Here is an 18,978-nt window from a genome sequence, read left to right as displayed (position 1 = left end):
AATTTCATAAAAACAAGGAATCCCGAGATACACAGAGAATTTAAAGTGTACCGAAACAAGCTTACATATAAATTGAAAGCAGCTAAAAACTACTACTTCATCAACATGTTTTCAGAGAATAATATGCAACGCTCAGATGTTGTTTGGAAGAAGTTAAATTCTCGGTTGCACCCTAATGCATCCGCAACCATTCCTGATAACTTTGTACACGAGGGACGGGAATTGCGGGGTAGCTCACTGGCTACTGCCTTCAACCGATACTTTATCTAGCAGGGTCAGGTTGACAATAATGATGGAAGAAGTTATTTTTCTGGCTACGATTCTTCATTGCATGCAAGTAACACCGAATAATCGCTGTTTCTTACACCTACTGATTGCGCAGAGGTTTTCTCGTGCATTAGTAGTATTAAAAACAGCAACTCTAGACATGCAAATGGCTTCCAGATCGGACCTGTTAAGTATGTGCTGGCCATTTTATGCCCCGTGATTGCCCACATCTATAATTTAATCATCTGTTCTGGTGTGTTCCCCAAATACATGCAAATTGGCCGTGTAACGCCCATTTCCAAACATGGGGACAAAAATTCTCTCAAGAATTACAGGGCAATTTCAATGTTACCAATATTTTCGAAAGGAATTGAAAAAATACTTCATATTGTCACGAAGCCAAGGACGACGCAGTTGTCTTGCAGGAGAAACAAGTTTATTGGAGCGAACTTGTGCTCCCCTAACAACTCAAAAGAATACAGAGGCGGCGAAGCAGCGGTCAACAAAGTGACTTGCGTCAGCGAGCGTCGCAGAATCGAATGCCCCGGCGTCCGCACTGCAGGCCTTTTATCTTTCGGCGCGCGTGGTTCTCGAAACGTCGATTCGCATCGAGAACATAGTAGATCCAAGAAGATCATTCTGGGCCGTTCACGTTAGATCGGAACGCTCTCCCCATCACAACAGATAACGCATGCGGCACAGAAAGAAAGAATGGAACACGCGCTTCCCTTGGCGCAGAGATAACGCAGACCGGCGCAGCCGGGCGGTAAAAGCAAAACACAAATAAGCAAACCCAATGTATGGTTCGCGGCATTACCCCCCCTCTAAGAGTGCATCGACCCGATGCTAACATAAGCGACAGTCCGAACAAATGAAAATAAAAGTTCGTCATCGTCCGTAGAAAGGTTTTAGGCGAACCACGTGGACGACTTCAGGCCGCCTGCGTTGTCGTGATGTGCCGGAGTCACCATCAGGGATCACTTCGTAGGTAAGTTGGCCAACACGTCGTAGAATCTGGTAGGGTCCGAAATAGCGTCGCAGGAGCTTCTCACTGAGTCCGCGTCGTCGAATGGGAGTCCAAACCCACACACGATCCCCTGGTTGGTACTCGGCGTCTCGGCGTCGGAGGTTGTAGCGGCCCGCATCCACCAGCTGCTGGTCCGTTATACGAACTCGAGCGAGCTGGCGGGCCTCCTCCGCACGTTGAAGATATCCGTGGACGTCGGCGTTGAGGTCGTCGTCTTCTACGTGCGGAAGCATGGCGTCGAGCATCGTAGTCGGCCTTCTACCGTAGACAAGCTCGAACGGCGTCAGCTGCGTCGTCTCCTGGATAGCCGTGTTGTACGCAAACGTGACATACGGGAGCACTTCGTCCCAAGTCTTATGTTCAACGTCAACGTACATTGACAGCATATCTGCGATTGTCTTGTTCAGACGTTCTGTTAGTCCGTTCGTTTGGGGGTGGTACGCCGTCGTTCTTCGGTGATCCGTGTTGCTGTAGCGTAATACTCCTTGCATCAGCTCCGCAGTAAATGCCGTTCCGCGGTCTGTGATTAGGATTTCCGGGGCTCCATGTCGCAGCACAACTTGGCTTATAAAGAACTTTGCCACTTCTTGTGCAGTCCCCCTCGGAAGAGCGGCGGTCTCTGCGTAGCGCGTCATGTAGTCTGTCGCTACGACAATCCACTTGTTCTGTGATCGTGACGTAGGGAATGGGCCTAAAAGGTCCATTCCAATCTGTTGAAATGGTCTCGATGGGACGGCGATCGGTTGCAGAAGTCCGGCGGGTCTTGTCGGCGGCGTTTTTCGTCGCTGGCAGTCACGGCAGCTCCGGACGTAGTGGGTGACGTCAGAGGTAAGGCCGGGCCAGTAGTACCTCGCCTTGATTTTTCCAATAGTGCGGGCTGTGCCGAGATGTCCGGAAGACGGGTCGTCGTGGCACGCCTCCAAAATTTCGTCACGAAGGTCCGCGGGGATGACGAGAAGGTAATTAGCTCTTGTTCCGGGGCTGAAATTCTTCTTCACGAGGACGGAGTTTGTCAGGCTGAATGCTGGTAAGCTGCGTTTGAAGGTCCTAGGAACGGCAACGTTGCATCCCTCGAGGTACTCGATTATGACGCGTAAGTCGGGGTCGGCACGCTGCTGGGCGGCTAGGTCGCTCTCCGTCACGATCCCGAAGAACGCGCTGTCTTCATCAGAGTCTTCTGGTGGTGGGTCGACGGGGGCGCGGGACAGGCAGTCGGCGTCGGAGTGTTTCCTGCCGGATTTATAAACGACTGTAACGTCGAACTCCTGCAGGCGCAAGCTCCACCGCCCAAGACGGCCAGAGGGGTCCTTCAAATTGGCGAGCCAACACAGCGCATGGTGGTCTGTTACAACCTTGAATGGCCTTCCATACACGTATGGGCGAAATTTTGAAATCGCCCATATAATAGCCAGGCACTCTTTCTCAGAGGCAGAATAGTTTTTCTCCTCCTTCGACAGACCACGGCTGGCATAGGCGATTACCCTTTCGCAGCCGCTTTGCTTTTGGACAAGGACGGCACCCAAGCCTATATCACTGGCGTCCGTGTGCATTTCCGTTTCGGCATTTTCGTCGAAATGAGCGAGCACGGGCGGGCTTTGCAGGCGTTTTTGCAGCTCGGAGAATGCTTTTTCTTGGTCGTTTTCCCAGCTGAAAGGGGTGCTGTCTTTCGTCAAGCGCGTGAGTGTCTCTGCAATGCGTGCGAAGTTTGCGACGAGGCGCCGGTAGTATGCGCACAGCCCGAGAAATCTTCGCACGCCCTTCTTGTCTTTCGGCCTAGGGAAGTTCGCGATAGCTGAAGTTTTTGCCGGGTCAGGTAGGACTCCCGCGGCGTTGACGACGTGGCCCAAGAACTTGAGTTCCTCATATGCGAAACGGCACTTTTCAGGCTTCAGCGTCAACCCCGATGTACGAATGGCCTCGAGTACAGACTCCAACCTTGCAAGGTGTTCGTCGAAAGTCCGGGCGAATACCACTACGTCGTCGAGGTATACAAGGCAGGTGTGCCACTTAAGGCCAGCTAGCACAGTGTCCATGACTCTTTGAAACGTCGCTGGTGCTGTGCACAGCCCAAACGGCATCACCTTGAACTCGTATAGGCCGTCTGGGGTTATAAATGCAGTCTTCTCTCGGTCTCTCTCGTCCACTTCAATTTGCCAGTAGCCGGTCTTCAGGTCCATCGATGAGAAGTACTTCGCGTGGCAGAGGTGGTCGAGGGCGTCGTCGATTCGGGGGAGGGGGTACACGTCCTTTTTCGTGATTTTGTTCAGTCGCCGGTAGTCAACGCAAAACCTTAATGTGCCGTCTTTTTTCTTTACGAGTACGACGGGCGCAGCCCAGGGGCTTTTCGATGGCTGTATAATGTCATCGCTCAGCATGTCGTCGACTTGAGTCCGGATGGCTTCCCGTTCGTGTGAAGAGACGCGGTACGGTGACTGTCGGGTAGGTCGGGCTCCATCTTCGGTTATTATTCGGTGCTTCGCTAGGGGGGTCTGACGTAGTTTAGCGCTCGACGAAAAACATTCGCTATAGCGACGCAGCAAAGCCAATAATTTTTTCCGTTGTTCTTGCGCTAGCGCCGGATTCACGTCGAATGGCTGCGGGAGCTTGAATGTTTCTACGGGTGTGCGTTCAAAGTCGGCGACTGCGATCACATCACTTGCTTCTTGCGTTTCTTCGAGGAACGCAATTGCAGCTCCCTTGTTTAAATGCTGGTACTCTTCGGTGAAATTAGTGACCAAAACGTGAGATTGGCGTTGCTTAAAGTGCGCAATGCCTCTTGCGACGGAGACACCGCGGTCGAGAAGCAACCTTCGATCACTCTCTACGATAGCGTCGATGTCAGAAGCAGCATCCTCACAGTAGACGGCGATCATCAAGCTTGCGCGGGGTGGCAGGGTGATGTGATCGTCGGCGATCCTGACAGCAGCACGGTGATCGGGGTTCGGCTGCGGCGTCGTGGAGTGATTGGAGGAAAATGTTATCGACTTGGTCTGCAGATCAATTATTGCGCCGTTGTCCGTCAAAAAGTCCATTCCGAGAATCACGTCGCGGGAGCAGTTAGGCAGAACGACGAACGCCGCAGGGTACGTTGTGCCGTCTATGGTGACGCGCGATGTGCACGTTCCACTTGGCGTCACGAGGTGGCCTCCTGCTGTGCGTATGTGCGGACCGTCCCATCTGGTCATAACTTTCTTCAGTTTAGACGCAAATGGTCCGCTCATTACCGAATAGTCAGCTCCCGTGTCTACGAGGGCGACTACGTCAAAGCCGTCGATGGACACCTTGACGTCAGATGCAGTTGTCCTCGAGTTCCGGGTTCGTCGGGGCGTCGTATCTCTGCTTGTACGTGTTGATGGTCGGGCACTGTGCATCGTCGTTGTCGTCGTCTTCTCAACGGACGTCTCGGTCAGGTCGGGTACGCGTCGCGCCGTGTAGCTGTCGTCGTGTTCGGGAGTCTCGTCAGGGTTAGGTCGGGTCGTCGGGATGAGGGCATGTCGTGAATCACTGTCTTCAGCGCGTCCTTGCGTCGTTGGAGGGTTTCTAGTTTTTCGCCGTAGAGCAACTTCACCTCCAGAAGTTGCCGCCTTTAGTTTCCCCCGCGTGGGCTGGGGGACCTTCCACGGGCGAAGTCAGCGTTGCTACGGCGGTTCGGCGATTGGTAGGGGTAGGGCGACGGCGAACGGTTGAAACGCGCTGGGCCACGGCTGGTTTCAGATAGATACTCGTCGATCTCACGTGGTCGTTGGCCAGGGAGAGGGCGAGGTGCGTCGACGGAGAAACCACGCAGTCCGAGTCTCTTGTATGGGCAGCGACGGTAAATGTGGTCGGCCTCTCCGCAGTGGTAGCACAGAGGACGGTTATCGGGAGTTCGCCATACGTCCGTCTTCCTCGGCGTCTGGTTTCGGGCTACCGGGGGTCGGGCGGGTGACAGTGGGCGGCGGTACGGCGGGGCCTCTTGACGGCGTGTTGGAGCAGGGCGGGGTCGACGAACAGCCGCGGAGTATGTCATAGCTTGTGGCTCTCGGGGTACCTCGGATGGCGTAGAAGTTCCCAACGCTTGTTGCACTTCTTCTCTAATCACGTCGGTGAGGGAAGCGACTTGGGGCTGCGGCGGCGTTGGGAGCAGTTTCTGCAGCTCCTCTCACACTATTGCGCGGATAGTCTCGCGTAGGCTGTCGGCCGGGAGCCGCGTGCTGCCAAAGTCGTTCGCATTGGCCGCGCCAACAAAGTTGCGGTCATACTGCTTAGCACGCATTTCGAGGGCTTTCTCAATGGTGCTGGCTTCGGTCACGAATTCGGCGACGGTTTTGGGCGGATTTCGGACAAGTCCAGCAAACAGTTCCTCCTTCACTCCGCGCATTAAGAAGCGCAACTTCTTTTCTTCCGTCATTTCGGGGTCCGCGCGGCGAAATAGCTGCTTCATCTCCTCAACGAAGATCACGACACCTTCGTTGGGGTGTTGCGTGCGCGTTTCCAACAAAAGGGCGGCTCTTTCTTTCCGCACGACGGTAGTGAAGGTCTTAGTAAACTCGCTTTTGAACTGAGCCCAGTTTGTCAAGGAGCTCTCGTGGTTCTCGAACCAAGTGCGAGCCGAATCTTCCAAGTAAAAGAAAACGTGCCGGAACGTTTCTGCGTCGTCCCACCTGTTGAATTTCCGGACGCGCTCCAGTTTCTCCAACCATTCTTCTGGGTCTTCTGCGGGGGCTCCTCGGAACGATGGCGGTTCCCGGGGCTGCTGCAGGACGATTGGCGACGTTGTTTCTTGCACCATGGTGTTGGTTGCAGCGTTCCTTTTCTTGGGCCCTTCTGGCATCAAACCGAACTCGGGCGGTAAATCTTGCAGGCGGGGGCTGGCTCTTGTTGGACTGGCTTGGCGGCTTTTCGAGGTTGTAGTGGGTACGCACCCTTCATACCCAGCACCTCCACCAGATGTCACGAAGCCAAGGACGACGCAGTTGTCTTGCAGGAGAAACAAGTTTATTGGAGCGAACTTGTGCTCCCCTAACAACTCAAAAGAATACAGAGGCGGCGAAGCAGCGGTCAACAAAGTGACTTGCGTCAGCGAGCGTCGCAGAATCGAATGCCCCGGCGTCCGCACTGCAGGCCTTTTATCTTTCGGCGCGCGTGGTTCTCGAAACGTCGATTCGCATCGAGAACATAGTAGATCCAAGAAGATCATTCTGGGCCGTTCACGTTAGATCGGAACGCTCTCCCCATCACAACAGATAACGCATGCGGCACAGAAAGAAAGAATGGAACACGCGCTTCCCTTGGCGCAGAGATAACGCAGACCGGCGCAGCCGGGCGGTAAAAGCAAAACACAAATAAGCAAACCCAATGTATGGTTCGCGGCAATATTAGGCTGTTATCGTACTTAAATAAGCATAACTTACTCCATGACTTCCAACACGGCTTTCAAAAACACCGATCAACCAACTCGGCTTTGGCCGAGTTGGTTCATATCGACTTCAAACTTCAGCTTGGACCAATAAACACAGGACGTAGGAAGAAAATTCTGCCCGCGTGACAGCATTGTGTCCGTGTTTTCTTCCTAAGCCCGGTGTTTATTCGTTCAAGCTGAAGTTTCAAGGCGATATTCATAGATATTGCTGAACCCTTTGATAGTGTCCCGCATAATTTACACATTAATTTTCAAGCTCAGCAAATTAAACACTGATACGACCATTTTTGAAACAACTAAAGACTTCCTTCTCAACCATTCCCAATTTTGTATTTCTAATAACCGCCCATAGAACCTCCAGAGATTCTACCGGAGATCCTACCTCCGGTATCCCCCAGAAATTTATCTCCGGTAGAATCAGACTTGCCACAGGGATCGGTACTGGGAGCACTTCTTTTTTTTTGTTTGTATCAAGGAACTTTCCGACAGTGTTCGATTCTTAACAAATAAGGTATTCGCAGATGTCTGTGTAATTCACCACAAAATTGTCAACCCTGTTGTTATTCAAAATTTTCAAAATGGCCTTATTAGTCGAAATAACTGGTGTAATAAATGGCTCATGAGACAACATTACAAAGTTCAAAAGTATGATCATACGCCGGCAGCCCAATAAAACATGTGCATGCGTACTTTCTTCACGATGTTCCGCTTGTACGTGTAAACTCATAGAAACACCTTGGTTATCAGATATATGTAAATATAAATACAGATATACCTACAGGTTATCAGATGTATGTATAACCTGATCGGGTAACATTTTGATCGGGTATCTGATAACCTGTCGGGTAACATTCACATTGATCAGATAATCAAAAACGCTGATCGCATGCTAGGTTATTTGCGCTGGAATTTTTATTCTGTACCTTCGTCATTAAAACATACCCTGTACAGAACACTCGTCCGTTCCAAATTAGAATACGCATGCGCCATACGGGATGCTAACCAAACCACGCTCACCCTCGCTCTTGAATCAGTCCAAAACCGTGCCGCTCGTTCCATGTCATCATCATCCCATTATCCCCTTGCCAGTGTTTCATTCGTGAAAAATACACTTAATCTGCCTAACCTTTCATACCGTCGCAAACGCTCTCGTCTTTGTTCCAGAAAATTTATTATCATAACCCTGCTTTAAAAGATATCCCTCCCTATCTCGAATTGACCATCGCAGCAAAATTGACGTACCGTATGGTCGTACTCATGCGTATAATGAATCTTTTGTCCCAAAAACCAGCGTAGAATGGAACGATCTCCCTTCCACCATAGCTGCCATCACTGATGTCACTTAAAGCCATTCATAACGGCCCTTCTAGAACCACTCTCCTGTAATTTTTCTCCTTTTCCGTCCGAATGCTGTGTTTGCGAAAACAACTGTTCCTTATGCATGTATTACACCACTACTTTCTGTTATGCCCTATGGACCTTGAAAGTATTTTGGATAAATAAAAAGAAATAAAGAAGTGGTGTCTTTAGAAAGCAAGCAACACAAAACTTGGAACGTGCTGCAGGTGGTTTGAAGGATGCCCTTGAGCTACAACAAAACACAATGTATTGGCGGCTTACCGCGGAAGTCCTTTCTAGCTGCTCGATTTTTTCTATCGTTCTGGGTTAACAGGGAGTTTGACAGGCCCGTCATTCTTCTGCGGTATAGGCAGCGTATTTTTTTTTTGTTCTAAGTGTGAATGGGCTTCTTGCGTTGCAAGTTTTCTAGCTTCCTCTTATTTTGAGGTGGAGTTTGATGCTGAATCCCTTTCCCGTACTGTTACTGTATATGTTCTTTCTTTTTGCTTCAGTTAGGTTCCCAATTTTGCCTTTCGTTACTTTCACTTACCGTAGCCGTGGTCCTTAGCCGTCAAGATCCATTGAATGTTGTCGTTGCCTCATATTTGGCACAGGGCGGCTCTTTTTTCATCCTCATCTTGTGGAGCTACAACAGCGGAGCTGTTGTAGCTGGCCGTAATGCGTGGCGCGTGACGCGTAACGCCTGTGAGCGCCTGCTTCGCGGTGACCGCCGAGCGTTCCCGGAACGCGCAGTGGCTTTACCAAAAAAACAAAAACCGTCGAGAACCCCGAGGAGGGCCTCGCGTTGCTAGCAAGCTAGAACGAGCCAGCTTGCGCAACACTTGCTCCACGAAACTCGACGCGACTCCAGGAACGCCGCGCATGCGTTGTGTATGTACGCGTCGCCACTGCACCCCAGCTGTCGTCCAGCGCTACCGCGCATGTAATGTAGTGTAATGTAATGTAGTGTAAGGCATAGAGTTTCATACTAATACGTACTAGAGGGAAATCTGTCGCCGCAGTCACGGGCCGCCGTGGGCGGCGCCATTGCCGCTAGCGACGTTCCTCGCCTACTTGGCTTAGCTAGCGCCATACGGCTTCTTTTTTGTCTCAAAGCCAAAATCAACAAAAAAGGGTAACATTTTTTCTTGTTCATCGTGCATGAAGCTTCTACATAATCACTGACGCATAAATCTTTCTGGAGGTTCAATTTTATAATAGCACAACAAATTTCATGAACTTTCTACAGTAACGTTGTTGCTTTTTTGCGGCCAGAGCCAACTTTTCAGCCTGTTCGTGAGCAATGCCAAGGACAAGTGGAACGTGCCTGGCCGGTACATGATGGAACGCTCGCCGAAGCGTGCCTCCCCTAGACAGTGGCGCCAGATTTGCCTCTATAGTTGTTGACAAGGTAACTCTGCAGGAGAAGCTTCACCCATGGGCGTGAGGCGGTCGCCTTGGGGGACTTCCGCGATTTAGAATGTAGTTCCGTAATGATAATGTTGTTTTGCATGTAAATGATCACTACAAAGAAGGGAATTATATCAATATCGAATAATTTTTACAGCACAAAGAACAATTTAGTTAGAAGGTACGCACAAACTTAAAAAAACTTTATAGAAAACGTGGTGCGGCAGAAAAAAAAGAAATGCGAACCTGCAAAAAAAAAAGAAATTACAGTTAGGAAGAATGTATGTAATTGTTTTCATTTTTTAATTGACATTGCTGCATAACAGAATGTTTTTAGCCGTTTTCCTTTAAAAACATTCGAGGTAAGTTACGTGCGCATTAGTTCCTACGTCAGGTTTTGACGCATTCGCGCATGCATAGTGTGCCGCCAACACCACTTGCACCGCGCGTCCCTTCATCGGCTTTCTGAGTGCCTTGTGTGGCTTTTCTGCCGTGATGGAACCCCGCGTGCTAACATCGGCGTGCGATTCTTCCTTGCCTGGTGAATCTGGTGGAGCTTCAACCGCTACACCGAGGACCCTAAGCAAGAACAAGAGCGGGAAAGTGCTCAACAGCACTGCGCGGAAAATGATCTTTCACTACTACGAGTTCTGGCGGGCCAGGGAGCCGAAATGCACCGTGGAAGATACTGCCGCATTTGTTGCCGATGTGCTCGGAATTGGCGCGCGGACCGTGTTTGCGGTCAAGATGGAGGCACAAGACACTGGTGGAGTATTGTCAACGCCGCCCGCTAACACCCGCGGAATTCCGAGAAGAAGCGACGCAGTGCCTTGTACGACAACTTCACGTTGAACGCGCTGAGGTCCTGCGTGCACGACGTTTTTCGCCGCAACGAAATACCTATGGTGGCAAAGATAACAAAGGAGTTCTCGGAGCGTACAGGTGACCCGTCACTGAAGCCATGGACTGTTCGTCGTCTACTTCGAGAGATCGGGTTCAAGCGGGAGAAGAGAAGCCGGAAATCTTTGCTGCTTGATTGGGAAAACATCCTCCCATGGCGGCACGAGTACCTGCGTGACATTCGGCGGTACCGAGCGGAAAATCGGCAGATTTTCTACTTGGACGAGACCTGGGTGACGGCAGGACACGCAACCTCGACTGTGTGGACTGACACCACTGTGAAGTCTAGTGCAGACGCCTTCAGGCGCGGCCTGACGACGGGACTCAAGCAGCCGTCAGGTAAAGGTTAGCGGGTCATTGTGACCCACATAGGCAGGAAAGATGGCTTCGTTGATGGATGTATCGAAGCGTTCCGTGGCAAAAAGACAGGGGACTACCACGAAGAAATGGACGGCCCCCGCTTCGAAGGCTGGTTTGACGGTGTGCTGCAGAGGCTCCCGAGTGGTAGCGTCATAGTGATGGACAATGCCTCCTGCCACTCACGGCGCAACGAGGCAGTGCCTACGATTAATTCACTCAAGGGAATGATCACAGAGTGGTTGGACAGGAAAGGCGTCCAGTACGGCGCTGGGCTGACCAAGAAGCAGCTGCTGGAAATAGCTGCTCGTGTGAAGCCACGCTTCATCAGCTACCGAGTCTACACGGCTGCACAGAAGGCCGGCTTTATCGTGGTAAGGCTGCCGCCTTACCACTGCGAGTTCAATCCTATTGATCTGGGCGCAAGTTAAGAACGCTGTGGCAGCAGCCAACACGACGTTCAACATTACTCATGTGGAACAGCTGCTAAAGGATAAGGTCGCAGAAGTCACAGCCGATCATTGGCGGGAGGCTGTGAGGCAAACACTCGAGGAAAAGTTTCAACAAGTGACGTGCAGTAGTGACCGCATTGACGAAATCGTCATCCCACTTGAGGCAGACGACGAAAGCACTTCCGACGACGCACTGCTTCTGACAGCGACACCTCAGGTGTTTGGCCTGTTGATGAGCTTTGAAAACGATGACGACAGCACATCCAATGGCGCACCTGCTTCTTACAGCACCAACCGCTTTGGTTGGAGGCGTTGAACACGCCGAAGCTACACCAGGGCTATGAGGCCCAGTGTAGTGGAGAGCTCTGGATTAATTTCGACCACCTGGGGATCTTCAACGTGCGCCGAAATCTTGATACACGGACGTTTTCGCTTTTCGCCTCCATCAGAAAAGCAACCACCGTGGCTGGGATTGACCCCGCATCCTTGGACTGCAGCGGGTCGACAACGTCTCTGGTGTTTGCCACCATCAGCACTTGACCGTCTCCACCATCACCATGATGAAATAGCCTTTTTAAAGGCTACCAAAATGTTGTTTGGCGGAATCGGGCCTTGGTGGCACCCATCCCTGTCTGCTCTCAAAACTTAATCATCTAGGACTTGAAACAATGGCAGGAAAAGCAGTGTCTTATGAAATAGCACCAGAGTACTTTGATACGTTTCAACACCACAGAAAGATAACTATACCACTAGCTGCAGTGGTTTTGACTCTGATGGCGGAAAGCACAATGCCATAAAGGTGTACTGAGTGTAAAAGCAAGTTGGCCTGTATAAGCATATAAGCATACCGTGAATACAAGCATACCACTCACAGAAGCAGCAGAGTCTTTTCATGATATAAAAAGCAATAAGCATGAAAACAGGTATCACTGCCCCAAACACTACCCCACTCTACATTTTGTGACATCAGAAGTCTTGAATGGTGAATCACAGGATCGGTGGAGCTTGCCGAAACATTTTTCTGAAGCTAACACTGGGTCAGCCACATGAAAATATAACTTAATGGACGTGGGAACTTAATCGTGCGCTTTCTTTTAAGTGTGGAAAGCTCAGCTACCAAACATAAAGCAGGATGCCTCAGTCCAAGCGGCTAGCGTTGTTTCAATTTTTTGTTGAAACATTTCGCCTTGCATACAAGCACAGTCAAAAGATGCATGCATGCGGGTCAACATCAGAGCCTACTGTACCTGCTTACCACTGGTGCATACATGCAACAGAAACGGGCAAAATAAAAGTGAGTGCAGTCACATTGAAAAAATGGACGGGATATAGCAGACGGAAACGTCGGGTTCAATTGTCAGCAAACCAGTCATTGTTAGCCATAAAATAAAATCTGCGAGAGGTATGAGACGTATAATATTTCAGTTAAAACACAAATTTATTTTGCCTGTACTGCTCCTTGAAAGACAATAAATCGCAGTATCAGTGGCCTATGCATCTTCGACTTAGCAAAATCGCCTGCAGTTGCAAGGAAACAAATGGTCCACTCTCACACTATTGTGTAATAAAGTTGTCTCTCTCATTTGCCAGTCCAGAATAGTTCTGACCAGTCTGCGACCAGGCCTGAGGGCTGATATTTCTGCCTGAGGGCAGAAATAAAGTATGGAGCTACTCTTTTTCAATTCTCACCGCTGTTTCTTGGCCAGAAGCAAACGACGTGTGTGCATGAGAAGCAGCAACTTAACAGCATGAAGGCCTGAATTAATTTTAACGTATTACACGAGTGTCTTCAACTCTCACCGCAGCTTCACGGCCACAAGCAACAGTGTGTGCATGAGAAGCAGCGACTTCAGAGCATGAAGGTCTGAATTCATTTTGACGTATAAGAGCCTTTCATTCTTGCGTAGCTTCCTAGCCAGAAGCAACAACCCACCCTTGCGAAGGACTGACACAGCAAGCACCTTAAAGTCGTAACATCTAAACATTGCAACCTGCTAAGCAAACTTTTCCTATTTTTACATCCAGGAACGAAAGAGTGTGTTTGAAAAGCAGCACCATGACACTCCGAAGGCTTGAAGTTAAACCATCTTGATAGGCTGCATTGTTGTTTTCTATTCTTACCACAGCTGTATAACCAGAAGCAACAGTGTGTGCTTGGACATCAGTGACATGGTACTCTTAAGGTATGACATAAATCACTTATATCTGATACAGAGGTGTTGGCAATTATTACTACAGATCTTCAACCTAAACAACCTTTAGCCACTCTACGAAACCTATCCCACTCTTGTCACCATTTCTGAAGCAATAACAACATCCCCTGTGGTACTGTGGTTTTCTTTTCTCTCTCTCTCTCTCTCTCTCTCTCTCTCTCTCTCTTTGCAATTGCGATTTATCAATCAACCATTCTAGTTCAAGACAGTCTTAAGGGATGACATAAATCACTTATATCTGATACAGAGGTGTTGGCAATTATTACTACAGCTCTTCAACCTAAACAACCTTTAGCCACTCTATGAAACCTATCCCACTCTTGTCACCATTTCTGAAGCAATAACAACATCCTCTGTGGTACTGTGGTTTTCTTTTCTCTCTCTCTCTCTCTTTCTCTCTCTCTCTCTCTCTCTCTTTGCAATTGCGATTTATCAATCAACCGTTCGAGTTCTAGACAGCCTTGTCGATCGAAATAAAGGATAGTTGCGGCAACAAGATAGCTGATATCGTGCATGTATATAGAAATATGTAAGTATGGGGAAAAGGTGTTGAATCAAAATGAACTAAAGCGCTAGAAGTCTCTCAAACATTTGCCCCACCCTATAGAATAACAATGGTTTATCAGCCACTAAACATTGTAAATTCTTTGTACAACTCCGTAAAATATTCAGTGGAGAAGCACAAGAATGTAAGCATTAAACCACAGCCACCAATATGAAACAAAACTGCAATTAACAAATTTTTGTTACTGGTGAAGGCCATCACACAAACTCTGCTGAAAGACAATGGCAAGATAAACTGTTGGTTTAGTCCTCTGAAATCCGAAATACATGGAGATATATTAAAACAAGTTGAAAAGCTTACACTTCTGAGAAATTCCAACACTGCAGACACAATACAAGGCAATTTGAGCTCAGTCCACGCATTCAGTTTCTTTCATGCCGCTTTGATTAGCAACGGACACACATATATATACATATGCAAACCAACACCATATACAACGCAGCGCACATGAGCAGTTTTCGCAATGTATCGAAAACACGTGAAGTCCTGCCGCGGGGCCACACACCTCCAGCTTTCTGCAATCACTGAGTTCAATATCAAGCAATATCACACTGCGACTGTTTAGTCACCCTTTTACAAGCAGCCACAATCAAGTCACTGCTTTTGATTACGTGGTCAATATTCGCGCTCGTTCATACTATTTTTTTCCTGTAAAGCTCCGCAGTCTCAGACAACTGTGCGTGAATGTTTTATTCTTCGCACGTCTCTCCAATAATGCTGTAATCATGCTTGCTAACGTAAGGTAAAAAAATGAAAAAAAAACATCGTTGCTCCGGCTGTACCTCGACAAGGGAGGGCAACATGCGCTGCCGATGCCAATTAGTAATGAACGGTACCGTCCGCTGTTATAAGTCAAGTATAACACTATACTTAATGACGCGTAAAGTTGTACGGCCAGCCGCCCATACGCGACAAAAACAACACGCCGCACACGCGAGCACAACCCTGCACGGAGTTAGGCAAGACGGGAACCAACTACGTAGGCCTAGCGCTCAACACCGGGCGCAGCTTACGTTCACAGCACGAAAAAATAACCCTTGCAACTGGTCACCGCTACTGTCGTAGAAGAAAGCCACTCATATTATTCCCGCAGAGAGATTGCGTTACGCGAAAACACTCTCCACAATCACTCCAGCCTTGATGTTTTCGGTTGATTGGTGGCGACTGTGCGCACAAAAACAGACCACCACAATTTCCTCGTGTACAAATCACTACAAACACGTACACGAAACAGGCAACGATCCCGAAACAAACGCGTTCTTGATGCACTACAGCACAATCGCAACCCGCGTACAGCGCTTTGGTCTCGGTAAGGTCGTTGACGCTTGACGACGCGACGGCGGAACGGCGGTTGGCAAGCAAGCGCGGCCATATTAGAAGTAGTTCTCCTTCCAAACGTTCGTCAGTGACGTTACGCTCACGGCGAGACGCCATTGTTTGCGGATGGTTACAACTTCCATTTGATGTGAGAAATGCCGCGCAGAGTTAAGCTGTCACTGACAAAGTGTATGTGGGATGATGTTGCTGAGAGGTGAAGAGTTGCAACCCCCAAGTAGCAACACCCCTGGGCAATCCCCAACCTGGCGTGCGCCGGAGTGCCAAGCAAGCGGAAGAAGTCTGGCGTGTGCAGCTGGCGGAAGGTCTGCTAGAACGGGGGGGGGGGGGGGGAAATCAGGGAAGACGCCGGTGCCGGGCGAGACGGCAGTTTTAAAATAGGGGAAGCCAGCGTTGGGGGCCCCAAGAAGTTAAGGGAACCCAAACGCAAGGCGCTCGCGTGCGGCGAGTTTTAGAAGAGGGGCGTCCCCAACATCCCGCAACCGGCTCCCGTTGCTCGGGTCAGCTCGGATGATGGGAACTTTAGGCTTAGCATCCTGGCCGGTCTCTGTGCAACTGCCAATGACAATCCGTAATAAAACTTTTCATTACACTATCACCCCCTTTCTCGTATGTGGAACTTTATTTAAGCTATAACTGCCGTTTGAGCGATCGGTGACCGAGACATCTGCGTAGCCTGTTTCGATGCTTCCGCGCAGGTAGCACCATCTCTCGGCCGCTCGGCGCACCGCGCGCCGCGTCGTCAGGGCGGACCGCCGAATCTCCGTGGCCGGTCAGCGTAGGCTTAGCATCGCGGCAGATATCTGATCGCCGCTTTTAAAATAAACCCTGATAACAATCACTAGCAGAATTTTTCACTGCACTAACACCTACTTTCTCGCATGTGGAACTTCTTTTTAGTGATGAGATTGATTCGGAAGAGCAGCGACAAGCGGTTGCTACCGTGGTCTGCGCCGGTTCGAGCCGCTGAGTGTGCCGAGCTGGCAGGCGCGGCCGGCGTGAGCGCGGACTGTTTCCGAAGGGAGAAAACGCTTCCCGATCGCCTGCTTTATCCATTTCTCGCGAATGACGCGCGGAATCTACAAATTCAGCTCAGCGATCATCGTAGTTGATCGGGTGAGTCGAGGAACGAGCCGCAGGTTTCGCTTCAGCATGGTCACGCGCAATCTCGCTGGCTGCGAGAGCGACGCAATAACGAAACCCCAGCTTTGGGGCGCCCGCTATTTCAGCAAAATAGCGTGCGCGCTGGACGCAAACCCAAAACCCCCAAGGACGGCTTGGGTTCTGCGCATGCGCAGTGCGACGGCCCAAGGCGCTTGGGGGCCCCAGAGCGTTGGGGCTCCCTATTCTAAAACTCCCTACTACCGGTTTCAGTACCACGCACGACAGGCACGGCATCCCGCTCGGCATCCGGTGTGGGCGTGACCCTCCGTTCTAGTTTGCCGGCGCCGTGTGGTCCTCAGCTCCGTGGCAGCAGCCACGGACAGGCCCGCAGCACCCCCGCCGGCGAGTATTTAGCCTTAGTTCGGCGGGGACCGTCCCGCACAGTGCTATCGTCCCTTTTTGTGGTTTATCTTACGCTCATGTCCGTCGTCCTTTTAGTCTGGCAATGTAATCGCATGTGTTGACTCATGCCCGACTCGCTGTCTCCAGGAAGCCTGATGCGGCCCGCCCCTTCGCAGCACGAAACTATACGGCATGAGGAAGGCGACGATATCGCTGCATATGACGATGCTACTACTGGAACAGTGCAAAGCGACGACGAAACATGTAGATAAACAATTTCAAACTTGATGCGTCTTCGAGTGCTCACGCTCACGTGAGCAGGATTTCTTTTTAAGATTCGTTCTAAGATTCTTTCTAGTAAATCTTGCAGCTTCGCTATGGTTCAAGCCTTGCGCGACTTTGTGCAAGCTTCGCCAGTTTTTCTTTTTTTTCTTCATGCGAATACGTACATTTCTCGATTATACTTTACTAAATGATAAAATATATATGCATAAGGGCCCGCCGCCCGACACGGTGAAAGCTGGCTGTATGTTATGTATTAAGCCGCAATGACTCAATTCCTAACTACGCTTCCAGAATGGGGACCAGCAGTTTCCCAGTCAGTGCGTTTCTCTGTACCAGCGCCACAAGTTAGTGTTTTTTTTTTTGTGCAATCGATAGCTACTAGTGCTGTATTTTTTATTGTGTAGAATTTCGCGCTCAAAGAGTTTCGCGTGGGCTAAACTGGCCATCCTCTCACATTTGCACGCACGGCCAGCAGCGAAGCAAAGAGTCGTGGTGGCCTCACCTTGTTCCTGAGCATTCCACCGGGACCGAGCACGTCGCGGAAGATGCCGTTCGCCACAGCGGGATCCAGCGCGCTCAGAGGATCATCGAGTATATATATGTCGCTGTGACTGTATACAGCCCGGGCTAGAGAAATTCGCTGTTTCTGTCCACCGCTCAGGTTAGTCCCCTGCGAGTGTTAAAGCACTCTTCTAAACACTTCATCCTTAAGATTCATTGGAATATTCTGCATTTGGGCGCTTACCAACGAGGCGACACTGCAAGGTTAGGTACCTCGCGCTCAAAACGATACGAAATAAGGACTCTTAACGTTAGCGCCTCCAAAGGTCGACACTAGTGTTAACTGTTACTGACAGATTTACAGCGCACAATAATGCTCTTGAAGAATTTATGTATCAAAGAAAGCGGTAATATTGGCGATACTGATGCTAACCAAGATTGCACATTCAGGCATGCACCTTTTTCGTTGCCAGTAATAACAACCCGGCGTTTCTACAGCCGCACAAGTAACAAGTAACCCCACAAGGCGTTACTTGTGAACTGCCGTGGTGTGTGTGTAAAAAAGCTTGTAAAAAAATATTTCAAGGAATATTGTATAATTTTGTAATTTTGTAATATAATTTTGTATAATTACTGGAGGTGACGAAACTTTTCCTAAACTAATCAGGTGGGGCGAAATTCTAAAAGGTAGCCCCGAAGTGTGCCCCTTTTCGGCAATGTGTGATCTTTCAAGAATATTACGTACCTTTGTCGGGAAGTATGCAGGCAAAATGCCCGTATCGAACACACGTGTGTATCACCCCGTACCACAGCTGCACAATAAAATGAACCGCACGAGCATCGGCAGCCATGCATAGCGGGGGCCAAGGATTATATCCATCCGATTATAAGAAAGATTTGCAGTGCTCACAGCACCGCAAGGATGTACATTACATCGATACCACAACTACTTTCCACTCAAAAGTTCGCTCAGTTCACAGATGTGGGCCGAAGGCCTGCGGAATAAAATTTGTTGTGACCTGCTCTCGCAGCCGGTGAGACTTCGTAGTAACAGAAAGCCGCGTTGTTATGAAGCGCTGTATTGACCGACAGGCTTTCGCTTTAGCCATATTTTAAAAAAGCCCAAGTTCTTCTTGCTGCTCCTGGTGCGTTATGGCTCGATTGCTCTAAAACGCGTTAGATGGCAGCATGCGCTTAAATATAATATTCAAAGATGCAACATTAAAACAACCCGTCTATGCATCTCGAAAAGTTCGTGTTATCTTCGTTGGGCTCACTTTCAGCTGCGCAAAATATTTTGCAAAGAGCAAAAGTGATAAATGCGCTTCATGAGGCTGGAAACGCATTGTCCTTAGCGTTAACAGTACTTAGAACGGCACTCAGCACTGTATCGCTAAATTCTATTCCGTCCCCCATTGAGC

At 49.6% G+C, this 18,978-nt stretch overlaps 1 protein-coding gene across 1 annotated transcript in view; it reads right to left on the bottom strand.

The window, feature by feature from the left end:
* Window positions 1-18,978, bottom strand: part of LOC144177985 (ATP-binding cassette sub-family C member 2-like) — a 603,957-nt gene that overhangs the window by 169,403 nt on the left and 415,576 nt on the right. The window contains exon 16 of the mRNA XM_077705540.1: window positions 17,559-17,726. Within this exon, the coding sequence (XP_077561666.1) occupies window positions 17,559-17,726 (168 nt within the window). The remainder of the gene's footprint in view (window positions 1-17,558; window positions 17,727-18,978) is intronic.

The sequence above is a fragment of the Haemaphysalis longicornis genome, unplaced genomic scaffold, assembly GCF_048455015.1.
Source record: "Haemaphysalis longicornis isolate Haplotype H1 unplaced genomic scaffold, Haemaphysalis longicornis Haplotype H1 scaffold_1, whole genome shotgun sequence".
NCBI classification, from domain to species: Eukaryota; Metazoa; Arthropoda; class Arachnida; order Ixodida; family Ixodidae; genus Haemaphysalis; species Haemaphysalis longicornis.
The sequence above is the reverse complement of the archived record's forward strand: the minus strand, read 5'-3'. Positions and strand labels throughout refer to the sequence as shown.